Here is a 17,701-nt window from a genome sequence, read left to right as displayed (position 1 = left end):
CTGGAAGTCAGATGGGTTCACCTAGGGAGAGCCATTTCCAACCTCGCCCAGGTTTCCCCGACCTTCCCTTTCTGCGACACGGGAGGAGCCCTGGGGTGGACAGGAGAACGCCTAGTGCGCCCCTCATCCCCCGTGGGGATGGATGGACGGGTCCCCCAGCCTAGGGACCAGCCAGGCAGGCAGGCAGGCAGACGGGCAGGCGGAGGCCGGGCGCGCGGGGAGGCCGGGCCGGGGGTACTCACCGCCGCCAGGGGTCGCCGCACTAGCATCCCAGGCCGCTCATGGAGCCGATCCGGTCCAGCTTGAGGCCGAAGCAGCCTTTGGACAAGCCCTTCTTGTTGGCGCCTTTGTACTTGCGCGCGTTGGGGTGCTCGTGCAGCAGGCGCGCCCACGCCGCCCGCGACTTGGTGTCCACCCGCAGGTCCCGGAGCAGCCGAGACCGGTCGCCCTTGAGGTGGGCGCTGCCGCCGCCGCCGCCGCCGGGAGTCTTGTCGCCCTTTTTCTGACCGCCGCCCGAAGCCTGGGGCTCGGCCGGCTCCTCCCCGGGCGGGGTTCGCGGGACCTGTCCGGGGAGAGCGCGCGCAGGTGGAAGGGCGCTCCGAGGCAGCGCGGGGGACGCGGCGGGGCCCGGCCCGCGCGGGGTGGTGGCCTCTCCCCTCCCACCCACCCCCACCCCTCCCCGACGCCCGACGGACAGTTCGCCCCGGCCGGCATCCACCTGCCACGAGGCCGGCCGCAGTGGTCCGCTCTTTCGGGGAGCCCCCCCCCCCCTGCGCGCCCCCTCCTTTGCAGCTGGGAGCCGCGCAGAACAACACGCCGGGGGCCTTGGGGGGAAACCACCCAAGTGCCACGCGCGCCCGAGGTGGCGGGGGTAGGGGGCGGACCCCCCCCTCCCTCCCCAGAGTCCCGGCTACGGGGACGCACGTCGGAGGAGGAGGAGGAGAGAGGGAAAGCAGAAAGCGGGGCAGAAGGCAGTCTTCCCGCCCTTCCTCCACTCCCCGCGCGCCACGTCCTCCCGGGGCGTCCAGCCTCCCGCGCCCCTCGCCAGCTCCGAGTCCCCCGCACCGGCTCCCACCTTTGGGGGCGCCCCGGGCTTGGCCTCCGAGGGCCAGAGCGACAGCAGCGTGAGCAGCAGGGCGCAGGCGAGCAGCTGGGAGAGGTGCATGGTGCCCGTGCGGTCGAGGGGCGCCGACGATCGATCCCCAGCGGGGACGCTTGGGGGCCGGCGGGCGGGCGGGCGGGCAGGGCGGCCGGGCGGCAGGACGAGCGCGGGCCCCAGTGCTGCGTGGCGCCGGCTGGGTGCGCTCTGAGCCCGCGGCTCCGCTCGCGCCTTTTATAATCCAACCTGCCGCTGATGTCATCCTCCCGCCCACCGGGCCGCCGGGGGGCCAATGGCACGGCGCACGCGGCCCAGCCGAGGGCCGGGAGGGGTCTGCGGGGCTCCCCCCCGCGCCTCTGCCCCCACCCACATCCCACCTCCGAAGGAGCCCGCGGCTCGGCGGGCTGACTCCCGTGGCCTCCCCAGCCCGAACGTGGTTGGCCCCGGGCAGCTCACGGGCGGAGCGCGCGCGCACGGGCTTGCCAGCGTCCCGGTGCGCCCGAGGCCCGGTGCGGTGCGCGCGGGACAGGACCCGGTGCCCACGCGCGCGCTCCACCTGGAAGGGACCCTCACTCCTCTTTGCAGGTGCAAAGGCAGGTTTCGAGGAATTCGGTCTCGTATCTCACGTCGCAGAACCAGAAGGAACTTGCGGTGCGGAGCCCACACGCAAATCTGCCTTGTTTCTAAACATTTTGGGGGTGTGGGGGGGCGGGCGAACCTCACTGGCGCGGCCTGGATCGAGCTGCATCTTATTTGCTGGTGAGGGGGCACGGGGCCAGGAGGTCCCCGCGGGAAACACCAGGAGAGTGGGCTTCACGGGGGGACCGCCGGGGGGGGGGGGGAAGTGTTTCGGCAGCCGGTGTATTGGAGCGTGGGAGCCCGTGCCCGCGCGCCTTGGCAACATAGGTCCTCCACTCTGGCCCTACATTTGCAGTGAACCCCATCAGCTGCCCAGAACGTTCTTGGGTTTGACCCGTTCGGTGGCTTCTGGCTGTGCAGAGCCCCCCCCCCCCCCCCCCCCGCGTAGCTTACCCTGCTTTGGGCCCCACCCGAGGGCTGCGGGGTGGAGGTGTCCGTTGCCGTTTCCCAGGCACGGGAGGCCTTGGCCCGTCGCCAATCTCGCGCTAGCCTCCTTGACCCAGGCTGGTGGGCACATGACATTGGGGGGCTGTAGAGGTGGCCCCCTGTCCACTCCCTGTCCTTGGCCTGGGCATCCTGGTCCCTCCCAGTCTAAGATTCCCCGGGCATCTGCAAGGAGGCAGAAGAACCTGGGACCTTTAAGAACGGAGTGAGGAGCAGCAATCCATGTTCCTTCTGCTGGGCAGGATGCCCCGAGAGGGGAAAATGAAGATTGAGGCTGAGTGAGTCCCCAGGGGTGGGCCCTGTAAGGGGCAGACTTAGCTTTCTCAGGAAAAGGAAGAAGCACCCCCGGGTGGAGGACAGCCTAGGAGCCTGGCTTCTGCTGGGGCTGAGGAAGGCAGGTCTCCCGGTCTGCTGTGCGGCCTCCCGGCTTCCCCCTTTGGCCTCTAGCTAGCCACTTGGCTCTTTAGTGTGTGTAGGAGGGACTGGGGCTTGAACTCTGAGCCTAGGTGCTTACTCTTTAGCTTTGTCAATCAAGGCTAGCATTTTACCACTTGAACCACAGTTCCACTACTGGCTTTTGGTGGTTAATTGGAGATAAGAGTCTCACAGACTTTCCTGCCAGGGTTGGCTCTGAACAGCCATCTCCAGAACTCTAGCTGAGTAGCTAAAGTAGCTGGGACTACAGGTGTAAGTCACCTGGCTTCCCAACCCTTTCCTTTGTCCAAGAAGTAATCCACTGGTGAACTTTGAGTCTGGGGTGGCAGATTCCATCGAGGAAGATCCAGGCATGAACACTGTCCTTGGTCAGTTTGGGCAAGTTGGCGCCCCACATCCCTGATTATGTCAGCAGGTTTAACAACCCGTACAGTGACACCATGCTTGCATTTGAGACCTGGAGAGAGCAGGAAGGAGGAAAGAGGAGGGATCTCTAGGTGGGATATGGGACACACAGAGAGGGATGGTACTATCCAAACTTCCCTGATACTTATCCTATTTGTCCCTGTGTCCAGGGGACATCAGCGATGCCTTCTAATGGCCCCTTGTTAAGGGCAGTGGGGAACCTTCCAGTGCCCATGACTATCTCCTTCTGAATGTCCATTGGTGGGTTCTTCCTGTCTTCTATATCCTTGGACACACTTCGTGATAGATTAGCCACTCTCTGGGTCTTCCTTTTGAGTCTTGAGACTGTGGTAGAGCCTACACTCTGCTCTTCACTGCCCTGTACGGAGGGGGATTATAAGCAGCCCCACCTATCTGGGTGACAGCTGGGTGGCAGGGTGTCCAGAACTGGGCTGCAGGGACTTTCTGGGAGTTATGCAATCAGCATACCAGAAGGTTTTGTGCTCTCTGTGTTTCCCTCCTTGGCGTGGTCTGTGAGTCCAGCTGCCTTTCCCTTGGGAAGTCTACTTCTTTCACCTCTTGCTCCAGAGGCCTGGTGGGGTTAAAAGAGTTGACTCAGTGAGTCAGTTAGCAGCTGAAATGTGCTTCAGTGTTAAAACTCCTGGAGGCAGAGGAAGGAGCAAAGACCAGTGGACCTAGGCGCCCTGGCAGTTCTATAGGGCATGCCACCATTTGTCACTAACGGATCCTCTAAGTGTCTGCAGAGCCCGTCAGCTTGCTCAGAAACCTTGAGCTCCATCTCAGCGGGGAAGAGCCCCCAGGAAGCAGACCTTGGCTTTGTCAGCTGGCAAGGACAGCATCAGGGACGAGGCTACCCCCAGGAGGGCTCCTTCCCCCAGCAGAGTGGCCTTCCTGGAGAAGTCTGTGCTGAGCCTGACACACAGGGAGAAAAGGAAAGACAGAAGAACCTAGGTAGACAACGGATCAGCTAATGGTGAACGGTTCCAGAGATTAGAGGCCAGAAGGTACCAGCCAAGAAAAAACAGACAAAACCCCAAACGAGAAGCTTGCTGAGGGGTGACCTAGTGAATGGGGCAGGCAGGAGACCAGTGAGTCTCCAGACTAGGTAGGGTGGTGGGCTTCCGGTAGGATGCGCGGAGGAGGCAGGGCATGTGGCAGAGGAAGGGGCTGTCTTTACTCTTCGCCCTTCACCAAGAGGGGGAAGGGAAGGGCCATCACAGAAAGCCCTTCTTGGGGCCGGCACTGTCCTGCCCGGTAGCAGGATGAATGGAGAACGAGAGCGGGCCGTGGCTGGGTTGAGACGGGTGTGCAAAGCTTCTGGGCAAGGCTGCCCAGACAGCATCAGCATCCTCTCCAAGGAGCCCGAGCTGTACGCAGCAGCGCCCTCTCCTGGCCCTGGGGCAGCAGGGGCACCTCCCAGGCCCGCCGAGGAGGAGGACTGCCTAGCAGCCCATCTGTTTTCCCTGGGATTATTTCATCCTGGGGCTCCCTTCCAGCTGTGTAACTTCTCAGAGAGGATGCTACGCAGGCTGTGTGAGCAGTTCTCAGGGAGGCTGGGCAGGGAGATTGCAGCGGGACCCTGGCCAAGTCCCATCACGGCTCAGAGCCTTCGGTTTCACCACCTGTAATTGGGAAAAGGCCATTCTTGCCTCCTGGACAGGGATGGAGGGAATCTGGCAAAGGCAGCAGGAAGCAGCTGAGGCAAACAAGGGGTCTGCGTGTACACGCTCATCCTGGAGCTCCTCACACTGCTTGGGACTGTAATGCAGTGCAGGCTTTCTGGGGACAAGAGGCCCAGCCAGGTCTCCTTGTATTTGACACCTTCGCTCTCAATGCCTGTACCTAGGGGCTTGACCTTCAGAGTAGAGCTGTTGGCCAAGGAAGCATTGTCATTCTTCAGAGGCCTGGAATTCCAGGAAAGCTTTGAGTCTTTTTCTGACCCAGGACACCCCCACCTGACAAGGCAGCTGCCCTCCTTCCTCTTTCCCAGGAGCCCTGCCAGCACCTGCTCCAGATGGCCTTCAACTCCACTGTCCTACGCAGGCCCATGACGTCAGAGTTTATCCCTTTCTTGTTTTCTCCTCCTTTCTTTTCATTCATCAAAAAGATAGGACCTCAAGAAATAAGACTCAGTTCCTTGGGTGGAACAACTGTTCCCCATCTGGCTGCCAACAGGCAGGTGAGGGGTGTAAGGGTTAAGGCTTAATCCCCGAGAAACAGAGCCGGGTGGAGGGAGAGGGGCCAGCTCAGCACCCCAGTGTCTGCCTGGAGCCCACACACCAGATGTTGGCTGAGGAAACGGCTTCGCTGCCAGGCTCTTGGCTCTTGGGAAGAAGGCTTGCCTTGGTTGGGCTCTGGCAAAATGCGGGTCCTACGAAGGCCTCTCAGCAGTGAACCATTCCTTCGCTGCTGTGGGGATCCCAGCAGCAAGCCCCCTTTTTGGTTTGGATCTGGAGGAGGGTACCTTTTGCCTGATCCTGGAGCTGTTGTTTCAGATTTGGAGACCACCATCTTCAAAGATGCGAGTTTCTCCTTGAGAATGAAAGGGTCCTGAGTATTTTACAGATGCCCCTTACCTTGGCCCCTTCACAAAAGGGGCAATGGGATGGGCTTGTCCAGAGCCACAGCTCAGCTTGAGAGAGAGCCACATATCTGGGTTTTCCAAGCCAGAACGTTCTCTCCAGATTTCTACCCCATGAATATGCGATCATTCACTGTTCTCTTGTGACCGATCAGATTCTAAAAGGAAAATGACCAGAAAATACTAGCGAGAGAGACATGACCAAGTCAGATATTTTCCAGAGCTGGAGGAAACATACTTCTTGTGTCTGTGCCTCTGAGTTCGTTCCGGGAGATTCCTCGTGTCTGGGTCTGGCAAGGAGAAGGGTGCTTCCACCCACTCTATGGCCTGCTTTGCCTTGCGAAAGGAAGGAAGCTCCGGACGAGAGTTGACTGGGGTCAAGAGCTTCCTGGCGAGTAGCTGGTTGGGGAATCTTGGTCTGTGTGGAGGTGGTAAAGGACAGAGACTCTGTGGGGAGCCGGCATGTGTCAGCCCGCTTCTTGGCCAGTGGAGAAGCTGAGAAACCCACAGATAGCTTATGACCTGGATCGCCCCAATTCTTATGCCTCGGTCCCAGATTTCCAATCAAGCGCCATGGTGCCCGAGAAGCCAGACCGTGGCCATCTCAGTCACGCTGCTGGAGCGCTTTCCAGAGTGGGTGGATGTAGGCCTGCGTCAGGGTTGTTGTCTACACAAGTGTTCTCGTCCCTGTCACCAGCCACTGCCTTGTGGTCCTCCTTGGATCACTCTGTTTCCAAGCCTAAGTATGTTCTTTCCAAGCCTTTGTGACTTCCCAGTGTCCTTTTAACACATGCTTTTCCTACTTCACTCATCTCCATGCTTACATCAGCCCCCCAGTGGACCGCAGTGTGCCATGCTCTTAGGGTTCACTGCTGAACTTGCCCAACATTGTGTGTGTGTGTGTGTGTGTATGCGCGCGCGTGCGTGGGTTGGTCCTGGGGCTTGAACTCAGAGTCTAGGCGTTTGTCCCTGCACTTTTTTGCTCAAGGCTAGTGCTCTACCATTTGAACCACAGCTCCACTTCCAGCATTTTTTTTTTTAGTAGTTTATTGGAGATAATAGTCTCATAGATGTTTGTGTCCTGGCTGGCTTCAAAACAAGATCCTCCGATCTCAGTCTCCTGAGCAGGCAGGCTTGCAGGCGTGAGCCACCAGCATCGGGCCTGTGTCTACAGCTTACCCTTGGACTAGTTACTCCGCCACTGTCCCATCATTTCCCCTCTCACCCCTGATATCTGGGTGAGGACAACTGAGGCCCCCTGGCCTTCTTTCTTCAGCAATGGAGAACAGAACAAAGAAGACAATGCGTGAGGAGGCAAACTTTGGGGGACCAGGTGGTTCCTGTCTGAAAACAACAGAGGGAATCATGAAGACAATGTTTGGTGACTGGGCCCAGGCGGACTGTGCTAGCTCTGTTGTCTTCAAAAATCCTGTTTTAAATTATGCTGATGATTAAAGGTCTTGCACTGCCTCTCTAGACTCAGATACTTCCTGAATTAGACAGTTCCTGGAGCATTGGCTTAGGTAAGATGAATGCAACATATGCTCATACACATGACTAAATTAAACAAAGATTCCGAACTTCTTACCCCATTGGATCTAAATGGGGTTCTCCAGCAGAAGAAGCATTGCTGAGCACTGAGAAACCGTGTAAGGGGTTCCAGAAAGCCATGAGTGGCCGAGGAGGGCTCAGGTCAGGCCCCCGACTGCAAGCAGCGCTGGGAGATAGTGCTGAGACCTGGCGGTGGGTGGGGTTGGGCCTGGGTGGCAGGCAGGCGCCTTCGCCGAGGCTGTGCGCTCAAAGGACTGACTGCATCCCTGGGACCTGACCCAGGACCTCCAGATGCTAGACCCTGCTTGGGTTTCCCACCTGGCTCCAGTGTACAGCCATTGGCTAGGGGAGGGGATGGTGGAGGTGGCGATAACTGAGACCCTTCTAGGAAGTGAGGCTCCTGGAAGACATGTTACCAGCAGTTATGGTTTCTGGTCAAAGGGCCCGGCTGGGAGTCCAAATGAGTGAGCTACCTTGCGGGAGCCTATGGCTCTGCTGAGCCTCCAGGCCGTTCCGGCTCTGTGACCAGGCGCCCAGCTGCTGCCTTCTATGGCCCCTCCCCTGGCTTTAGCACGGCCTTGGGGCCTTACAGTTGCCTGAACAAGGTGTCACCACAGCCAGAATACCACTGGGCTTTCCTTCTTTCCTCTCAGCTCCTCAAGGGACTCCCATGCGTACCCAGCAGCCCCAGCTCCCCACAGCAAACTGTGGGCGATCAGTAAATGCACAGGGAGGGAGGCCGGCACAGGGCCTTGCTCTCATACAACAAAGGTCTGAGCTGGGTGCCAGTGGCTCCTGCCTGTCATCCTAGCCACTCAAGAGGCTGAGATCTGAGGATTGGGGTTCAAAGCCAGATGGGGCAGAACGGTCCCCATGAGACTCTTACCTCCGATTAACTACTCAGAAACGGGAAGGGGTGCTATGGCTCAAGTGGTAGAGCGCTAGCCTTGAGCAAAATAGTTCAGGGAGAGGCCCTGAGTTCAAGCCCCATGTCTGGGGGCGGGGGGGGGGGTTTTGGCAATTTACAGATGGGGCTGTGGAGGCTCCAACCAGTTTCCTGGTCCCCCCTCTGTTGCGCTGGGCCTGCCCAGGCTGTCCAGGCCTTGCAGGGGAGCTGGCTGGCTGCCAGCGTGAAGCAGGGTGGGGCGTGGGGCTGCGCGTCCCCGGGGAGCATCTGCCGAGGGAGGACAGCTGTCTCCACCCCGCGCTGTGGCTCCGTGGGAATGGGGTGTGTGGCCTGGCAGACAGTCCACGCAGCTCTTCCACCACACTGGCCGCGTTTGATGGGGGGGAGGGGGACCTCCATGTTCTGGGGTCTTTGTCACATCTGTCAGCAGCCATTTCTCTGGGATCTCACTGTCCCTTCGTTCCATCCCCCCCCCCCCCCGTTTAATTTCTGGGAGGTCCGGAAAAGATGGAGCCAGACTGAGGCTAGCTGTACGAGGTGTTAGAAACCCAGCCCTCTGTGGAGGCTGGGGGTTAAAGGGGCTTTGGTCAGAGTCCCAGGTGGAGGAGGTAAAGCCAGCTCAAGGCTCTGGGAGTGCAAAACTTGGGGATCCCACTGCAAGAACAGGGAAGGCAGGAGGGCCCTCTCTCTAGTCATCTCTGAGAGCAGGATGGCTGGGACTTACCTCAGACGCCCAGCCTGGCTCAGGTTAGAGCTCCTAGGACCTCAGAGAGACCTGGACCAACCGTGCTGCGCACTGGACGCCCAGGGCCCGGAGGCCAGGTCCTCCCCCACCCCCCCTTAGTGGGCTGCAGTGAGGACGATCTTTCCAGCTCATTTCCTCTCTACCCCAAGTGCCTCCTGGGTCTGACACCTGTCTAGAGGTGGCCGCTGGCACAGGGCAAAAGAGTTGTCTGGGATTGAGACAGGACAGACAGAAACAAGACAGTGTCTCAGACAAAAGCAGGGCCTGGAATCTGGGTGGGGGCTGCCTGGTTTCAGTGGCTAAGCAGACTCCAGACTATGGCCCAGGCATTACTGGGGAGGAGGGTTGGGGGTGGGAGACTCTGCTCAGCCTTACCCCCCCTCCCCATTACCCAGGACAGAGGCTAAGTTCACATCATTCTCTGTTCTGCACGGGACCATGGGGGTAGGAATCAGGCAGCTGTTCTCCTGGGCCCAGGGCAGAGACAGGATTCCAGGAAAGGAGCTGCCCCTGGCAGTGAGCTGACCCAAGAGGACTTGCCCAGCAGTGCTGAGCTCATGGGCACAAGCACAGAGCCAGGTGGTGACAGGGAAAGAATGGCAAGTGTTTCCTGGGGACCTGGAGGCTTGGGCCTTTCACATGAGCTCATGTGATAAGACACACCCAAGCCTTGCAGGCCAGGAGCCTGGGACAGCTGTTCCCGTTGGCTTTGTGAGCCCTGCACACATCTGTCTTGCACACTTGGAAACCTCAGGTTGAGCCCAAGGAATCCAGCAGCAAGATGACTTGGCCCATGTTGAACTTATTTGGGTAATGGTGAACAGTCTCTTAAAATTGTTTTTTAAATCAATTTTTTTGAGGAGGGAGAGGTAGAATATTTAACCAATGTCACAGTGCAAGGTAGACAAAAATGATGAACTATCCAGCAACATATACAAATATACAAAGACCTTTACCAATCTAACGTGACTAACCTACGACTCTTCTAAGTTTTCAAACCGTTCCCCCCCAATTTTAGTTTAGTGCTCAGTTGGGATGGAAGTACACCCAATACCTTGTGATCAACTTTTTCTTGTAACATTCTTTTATATAATCTTTTCCCATGGGTCTGGAGCATCTGCATCACAATGGGGATTTGGGCTGCTTTTATATTGCATCTACACAAAGTACACGTCTCTACATAAAGAGTTTCTCTCCTCTTTCCTCTTTATTTTCCTTGTTTTTAAAGCTTTCTCTTCCTTCCCTCCCTCCCTCCCTCCCTCCCTCCCTCCCTCCCTCCCTCCCTCCCTCCCTCCCTCCCTCCCTTCCTCCCTTCCCTCCTACATCTATCTGCCTCTATCCATCTAAGGAATTGCTGATTGAGAGAGTTTGATAACAGGGAAGTGGCACTGTGGTTCAAGTGGTAGAGTACTAGTCTTGAGAGTTTGATAACAGGAGACTGTGTTTTATATATATATATATATATTTTTGGGGGGGGCAGTCCTGGGCCTTGAACTCAAGGCCTGAGCACTGTCCCTGGCTTCTTTCTGCTCAAGGCTAGCACTCTGCCACTTGAGCCACAGCGCCACTTCTGGCCGTTTTCTATATATGTGGTGCTGAGGAATCAAACTCAGGGCTTCATGTATATGAGGCAAGCACTTTTGCCACTAGGCCATATTCCCAGCCCGGTTGATAGTTTTTTAATGGGCTTGGCTGGGTATGTATTTAGTGTTCTCTTTTCTAATGTTACCACTAGGTACTGCATCTTTGTACTTACAGAAACACTCCCTTCCCTTAGTGTTCCTGTAGTTTCTTAGGACCTCCTCAAATATTATTTATCATATATACGTATATGTATACATATATGTGCAATATTAGGGTTTGAACTTAGGTAGGTACTCTACCTAAGCCATGCCCCAGCCCTCAATTAATAAATATTTTGATGCTATTATTTTTCATGTTTACTTGTCATTTTCTTCCACTCCCTTGCTCTCTTTTGTGGTTGCATACAGATGTTTACAAATGTAAAGAATGTATTATATACTCACAGTCGTCTCTATTTTCCTCTATGTGGTCATTTGATTCAGATCTTTGTCCCCAAGGGCTGTCAATCCCTGGAGGACAGACATCTATCTGGTCTCTTTTGATCCCAACGGCTCCCAACACCCAGACTGGGCAAGTCCATTACGGAGGCTCAGAGTAAAGACCACAGAGTAGCTTGCACTTTTGTGAACTGGGCATTTTGCTGACACGGTACAGATAGGAGACTGAGCTCAGAAAATGCTTAATGCTTGAGTAAACACCTCAGGTAGGGCCGAAACTCAGAAGTCTGTCTGCTTTGAACCTCATACCTGGTTCCCACCCCAGCCCCTCAGTAGATGGAGTGAGTACACATTTTTATGTTCTTGTCTTGTGGTTTAAAAAAAAAAAACGGTTACATGAGTGCAAATGAATGTCTTCAACCTGTCTGGAATGTTCTGTGGCAAATGCTAAGTAAAGATCTATTTGTCTGCCATTGCTATTCATTTCCAAGACTAATGTAGTGATAATGATTTCTTTCACCATTTGATTTTTCTCTTGGGATATTTGCTTGAAACATAAAGTTTAGACAATTGCCAAGTGTGTTCTATAGACTTGTAGATATTTTCTTTTGTTTTGTCCTTAAGAGACTTTCTCTAAAAGGTTTTTCTGTATTTAAATGATGTTATTATATTATAAACTTTTATACAATTTATATTTTAATGAGTTATACTTTACTTTCATTTAAAGTCATCATAGGGGTTGGGAATATGGCCTAGTGGCAAGAGCGCTTGCCTCGTATACGTGAAGCCCGGGGCTCAATTCCCCAGCACCACATATACAGAAAATGGCCAGAAGGGGCGCTGTGGCTCAAGCGGCAGAGTGCTAGCCTTGAGCAAAAAGAAGCCAGGGACAGTGCTCAGGCCTGAGTCCAAGGCCCAGGACTGGCAATAAATAAATAAAGTCATCATAGATTTTTAATTTTATTGCATTGTGGTCAGACAATACAGCCTTTAATATTTGTGGAACTCTAAACTTTTTTTGTGTGCCAGTACTGGAGCTAGAACTCAGAGCCTCTTACTCTCACTCCTTTTCTTCAAGGCTGCTGCTCCACTACTTGAGCCCCAGCTCCACTTCTCACCTTTTGGTTGTTAGTTGAAGATAAGAGTTTCATGGATATTCCTGCCTAGGCTGGCTTTGAACTGCCACTCTCAGATCTCAGCCTCCTGAGTAGCTAGGATTATAGGTGTCTAGTCCCCGGCTTGTTTCTGGGCTGGGAATGTGGCCTAGCGGTAGAGTGCTTGCCTAGCATGTATGAAGCCCTGGGTTCACTTCCTCAGCACCACATACACAGAAAAAACCGTAAGTGGCGCTGTGGCTCAAATGGCAGAGTGATAGTCTTGAGCAAAAGCAGCCAGGGACAGTGCTCAGGCCCTGAGTTCAAGTTCCAGGACTGGCTGATTACCAATAAGCTTGAATATCCCCTCATAAAGTCATTGGCCATGCAAATCTTGATCAATGACTGCTTTATATCCCTCACTGGTCTTCCAGGAAGTATTATTTTCTTTCCTAATTGATTTTTAAGAGTTATTCACATCTGAATAACATTTATTCCTTTGCTTCCCCCTAGATTACTTTTTGTTTTAACTTCCTTTCTCTCTCTTTTTTTTTCCTTCCTTCCTTCCTAGCTTCCTTCTCTCTTTCTTTCCTTCTTTTTTGGTGGTACTAGGGATTGAGCTCAAGGCTTCGGGCTTAAGACAAAGACTCTTCCGTTTGAGTCATACTTCCAATCTCTTTCTACACTGTGCTGGGGGTAGAGTTTTACTTTATGTTCACGCAGACCTAGGCTTCCATCCTCCTCCTTCCATCCTTTACGTGCATACTCCCCTGGTGGCTGAGCATGACGGGCGTGCCACTGTCCCCAGACATTTTGCTTCCCCAGAAGTTGAGATCATGAGTGAGTACTACTGAGCCTAGCCACTAAGTAAGATAGTCTCATGAACTTTTATACCAGGCTGGCCTTGAACAGAGAGCCTCTGATTTCGGCCTCTCAAGTAGCTTGAGCCACTGTACCTAAGGTTGTCAAATCCGTCATTTAAAAAATGTCTTATAGCTGTCATTTTTAGAAGGGCCCTAACCCCTTACCTCCCAAGATTAAATAAACATGTATCTATTTTTCCTAGTACTTTTATTGTTTGCACATGTTGGTATATGTGTACTTTGCTTCTTCTAATCCATCTGGAATTTATTAAGGTGTGAGGTAGGAATACAGTTTTATTTTTTATTAAGGAAAAATTTAAAGCAGATGTTCCTATCACTACCACAATCATTCAAAAATTCAAATAAAGTGTTTTAGACAACATTATTTCCTGGTAAAATCTCCAGGCTAAAGTAATTTACAAAATATCCTCTCAGACATAGGAATTGAGTGTTCTTTAATTCCTTTATCTAGTTATTTAATTCAAGAAAGATTTGTCCAGAAAAAAGAATAGATTTTTAACATTATTGAGTTTTAGTCATCTTTTCCTGGCAGTACTTAGTGGTCTTAGCTATTTACTGAGTCCTCACAGCTCATGGTGGCAAATCCATGTCATAGGAGCTGGTTTAACCTTTCACTCTCTTTAGCACAAGGTCTGAGAGTCGGAGTTAAGAGGGGCACGCACCCCGCTTATTCAAAGTTGCTATCAAGTCACTAAAACGCAGTGTGTGTGTGTGTGTGTGTGTGTGTGTGTGTGTGTGTGTGTGTGTGTGTTCAGGCACTGGGCCTTGAACTCCAGGTCTGGGTGCTGTCCCTTAGTATTTTTGCTGGTGCTCTCCTATTTGAGACATAGCTCCACTTGTGGCTTTTTGCTTGTTTGAATTGGAGATACGAGTCTTGTGATCTTTTTTCTTCCTAACCAATCTTGAAACCTCGATCTTCAAATCTCTGTCTTATGAGTAACTAGCATTATAGGCCTGAGCTACCAGTGCCCATCTTTTAACAGTCTTCTGAGCTAGAATTCACCTCATTTTATATACACACACACGCATGTATACACACACAAGTCACCCCATTAAAAGGATTCATGACGTTTAGTTTATGCAGGGTTGGGATATATCGTCATAACTGACTTCATAATACTTTCTCCACTCTGGAGAGACCCGAACCCTCACTATCAACCCCAATCCTACCCCATCCCCAGACCACATCAATAGTCTTTCTCTGCTTGTCGATTTGCCTTTCATGATGGAACTTTTTTTTCCACCTAGTCTAATGTTTGCAAGATTCATCTAGGTTGAAGTAAATATCTGTACTTCTTTTCTTTTTATGGATAAATAATATTCCTTGATACAGAATGCCACCTTTTGTTTATACACTCATTAGTTGATGAACAAAGGTTTCCACTTTTTTTCTATTATGAATAATGCTATGACTTTTCTTTATTTTTGGTGGAGCATGGGTTTGAACTCAGGGCCTCATGCTTGCTAGGCAGGTGCCCTACCCCTTGAGCCACGCCTCCAACCCAAGTAATGCTGCTATGAACATAAATGAACACATTTTTGTGTTGACATGTGTTTCCATTTTTCTTGAGCATATAACTAGAAACAGAACTGGTAGCCATACAACTCCATGTTTAACTTTTTCAGAAATGGCCTGTTTGCATTTTGGCTACACCATACATTCTGCCAAAAGTGAATGAGGTTTCTGATTTCTCTGTGCCATTTCCAACAATTGGTATTATCTGTGTCCTTTATTATGGAAAGAAGGAGGGAGGAAGGAGGAGGAGGAGAAGGAGGACTGGAAGGGGATGGGGAGGAAGAGGAAGATGACTCCTAAATCCTCCTCTGAAAGGTTCCACAAGCTCCCTAGAGCACCAAAGTAGAGGCCAAGCCTTGGAGGAGGAGAGTGGGAGACACTCATTTTCCTAACTGTAATTCATGGCAAGACAGGAAGCTAGAGAGGGAGAAGCCCATCCTGCTCTTTTATGACAACTTTCTCTTGAGAAGTCACAAGGGGCCCATAAGAATGACTTCAATCCCTTCTGAGGGCAGCTCTCCAGTGACCTAATGACCTTCCACTAGGCTCTGCCTCTTAAAAGTTCTTAGCATCTTCACACTGGAGCCAAGCTTCTAGCACCTGAACCCTTGGGGAGTAAAACCACATCCCAACCTCAGCATCCTTTGTGAGAAGTCAACCACGCCCCAGTGGGGAGCAGAGTGGGGGGAACTATGTCATTTCATAAATTGGATACATGTTGATTGGTGACCGGAGCTATTTTTTTCATCCTTATTTTGTAGTGGAAACTGAGGCATATTGCAGTTGAGTACGTCATCCAAGGTCTCATAGATAGGCTTGGCAGAACTTGGATTCAAACCCAGGCAGTTCAAACTCATTAATAAACGTGTTGTGTCTTAGGTGTTGGGGAGGTTGGCCAAGGTGTTTCAAACATTGCCATATTTATTAAAGGCACCTGACAAACTCAACCTTCTCCTAAAACATCAACAAATAAGCCTTCAAGGATCATCCGAAATGTGCTGAAACCCACACCATGGACACCTGATGGCCCAAGTCAGGTTTACTCCCAAGACAGAGAAAGCAGAAATGGGGCAGCGCAGAGGATGGCCTCACACGCTGTCTTTTGTCTATCGCCAGGGCTCGCTTGCCTGCTTGCTGCATCTGCCTGAGAGCCATTAAGGGCAAATCTATATTCAGATGGAAGTGCATTTAATTTACAGACCATCTGTCTGTAACAGGTGAGGGGAAGGGCTATCTCCCTTGAGATAGGCCTAGAAGAGTTTTTAAATATGCTCATAGGCAATCATTCTTAATAGGATTTGAACGTAGTTCATCCACTTTAGTATTAAAACTGATCGCTATGGAGATGCGTTTTGAGGAATGGAGTGTGGAGCAGGAAAAGGAAGTGAAAACATCCTCAGGATGGCAGGAAGGAGACAGGCCACCATCAATCAGAAAGCACAAAGTATGGCCTGTAGGCATGGCTCAAACGGTAGCGCTCTTGTCTAGCAAGGGTAAGGCCCTGCGTGCGAAACCCAGTACATCCCAAAGAAAATAAAAATAAAGAAAAAAAAAGCTGCAGGAGCCCGCTGGAACGTGCTACCACCCCATCATCAACTTAAGGACACTTTTTATCACCGCAACAGAAGGAAAATGTGCACTGGGGCAAAGCACAGTCCCGTAGCCTGCCCTTTCTTTCAAAACCACCTGTCATGTCTGCATCAGAGAACTTGCCACCATTCATTACAGAAACCAACCTACTTTCTGCAAGGCTTTAGCACAAGAGCATAGGGTATTACAAATTTACACGATAAACCTTTCTAGAATCCGTGCGTGTGTGTGTGTGTGTGTGTGTGTGTGTGTGTGTGTGTGTTAGTACTGGGGCTTGCACTGAGTGCTACTTGCTCTTGCTTAGCTTTTTCACTCAAGGCTGGTGCACTACTACTTAAGCCGTACCTACAATTCGGGCTTTTTGCTGGTTAGTTGGAGATAAGAGTCTCTCAGACTTATCTGAGAGGGTTGACTTTGAACTGGGATCTTCAGACTTTAGCCTCTTGAGTGCTAGTATTACAGGTGTGAGCTGCTGGTGTCCAGCCTGATTTTGGTTTAAGATGAAACATGAAGCTGCTTTTATTTCCACTGGGGGATCAATTACGCTAACTCCACTGAGTGGGTTTTGAAGTGCACTGAGGTTTTTTTCTTGTCTACTTAAACGTTTTGCTTTTCTTGTGTATATTTACACCGAGCACTCTGTCACTGCCTTTCCTGACCAGGTGTGGCCGGTCACCTCACTCCCAAGTTAGGAGCTTCTTTTTTTATTTGGTGGTTCTGAGGCTTTGAACTCAGGTCCTCATGCTTGCTAGGCTGGCATGCTACTTCTGAGCCACATTTACAGCCCTAGTGCAGGAAGGGATGTTTAACTGGAGATAAGAGTCTCATGAACTTTCCTGCCCAGGCTGGCTTCAAACTGCTATCCTCTTGTCTCAACTTCCTGAGTTGTTAGGATTATAGGCATGAGCCACCAGCGCTCAGTTAGGTTTTTTTTTGGTATGGTGGTGGGGGAGGGGAGTCGGTTGTGGGGCTTGAACTTGGGGTCTGGGCAAAGTCCCTAAGCTATTTGCTCAAGGCTAACACTCTACCTCACTGAACCACAGTGCCATTTCTGGTTTTCTGGTTGTTAATTGGAGATAAGAGTCTCATGGACTTTCCTGCCCCAGCTGGCTCAAATCACGATCTTTAGATCTTAGCCTCCTGAATAGCTAGGATTACAGGCATGAGCCACTGGTACCTGGTTAAATACTCTTATTGTATATTTTAAATTCTTTTTTGCTTGTTTATAGTCACATAATTGATAAATAACTAATATGGTTTCTTGTCTATCAATCTCATAAGTGGGTTTAATGACTGCCCTTTGTCAGAATATATCAGAGCAACCTTACACAAAGATATTCATAGGAGAAAAATTCTTCTGTGACAATGACATCAGCAAGTACAAAAATATACACTGACAAGGCCAAGTGTTGTGGTGGCTGATGCCTGAAATTCCCGGTACTTAAGAAGGCAGAGGTAGGAGGATTGTAATTGGAGGCTGGCCTGGGAGGGCGTTAGACACCCTCCCCCATTTAAAAGCAAAAAGACCTGGTCTGTGTATCAAGTGGTCAAGAACATGCCTAGCAAGTACAAGGCCATTAGTTCAAATCCGAGTACTGCTGGGGCTGGGGCTGGGGGTGTCATTATCAATAGTAATGCCCCAAAGTAAACCCGAAGAGATAAAGCACTTAACTGAATGGAGAACTGAACATGTGCCCTGAAAGCCTGCAATGATAAAGATGCTGATTATCCTAAAATACCACATAAACTTATCACAGTTCCATCCAAAT

At 51.8% G+C, this 17,701-nt stretch overlaps 1 protein-coding gene across 1 annotated transcript; it reads right to left on the bottom strand.

The window, feature by feature from the left end:
* Window positions 1-262: 262 nt before the first annotated feature.
* On the bottom strand, window positions 263-1,165 carry Nppc (natriuretic peptide C). Its single transcript, XM_048344536.1, has 2 exons — window positions 1,076-1,165; window positions 263-562 (listed from the first exon to the last, which is right to left on the bottom strand). Exons 1-2 carry the CDS (start codon window positions 1,163-1,165, stop codon window positions 263-265), a joined length of 390 nt encoding a protein of 129 aa, XP_048200493.1.
* Between the last annotated feature and the right edge of the window lie 16,536 nt (window positions 1,166-17,701).

Source organism: Perognathus longimembris, chromosome 4 (genome assembly GCF_023159225.1).
Source record: "Perognathus longimembris pacificus isolate PPM17 chromosome 4, ASM2315922v1, whole genome shotgun sequence".
Taxonomy (NCBI): Eukaryota; Metazoa; Chordata; class Mammalia; order Rodentia; family Heteromyidae; genus Perognathus; species Perognathus longimembris.
Note: the sequence above shows the minus strand (reverse complement) of the source record. Positions and strands in the feature narration are given on the sequence as shown.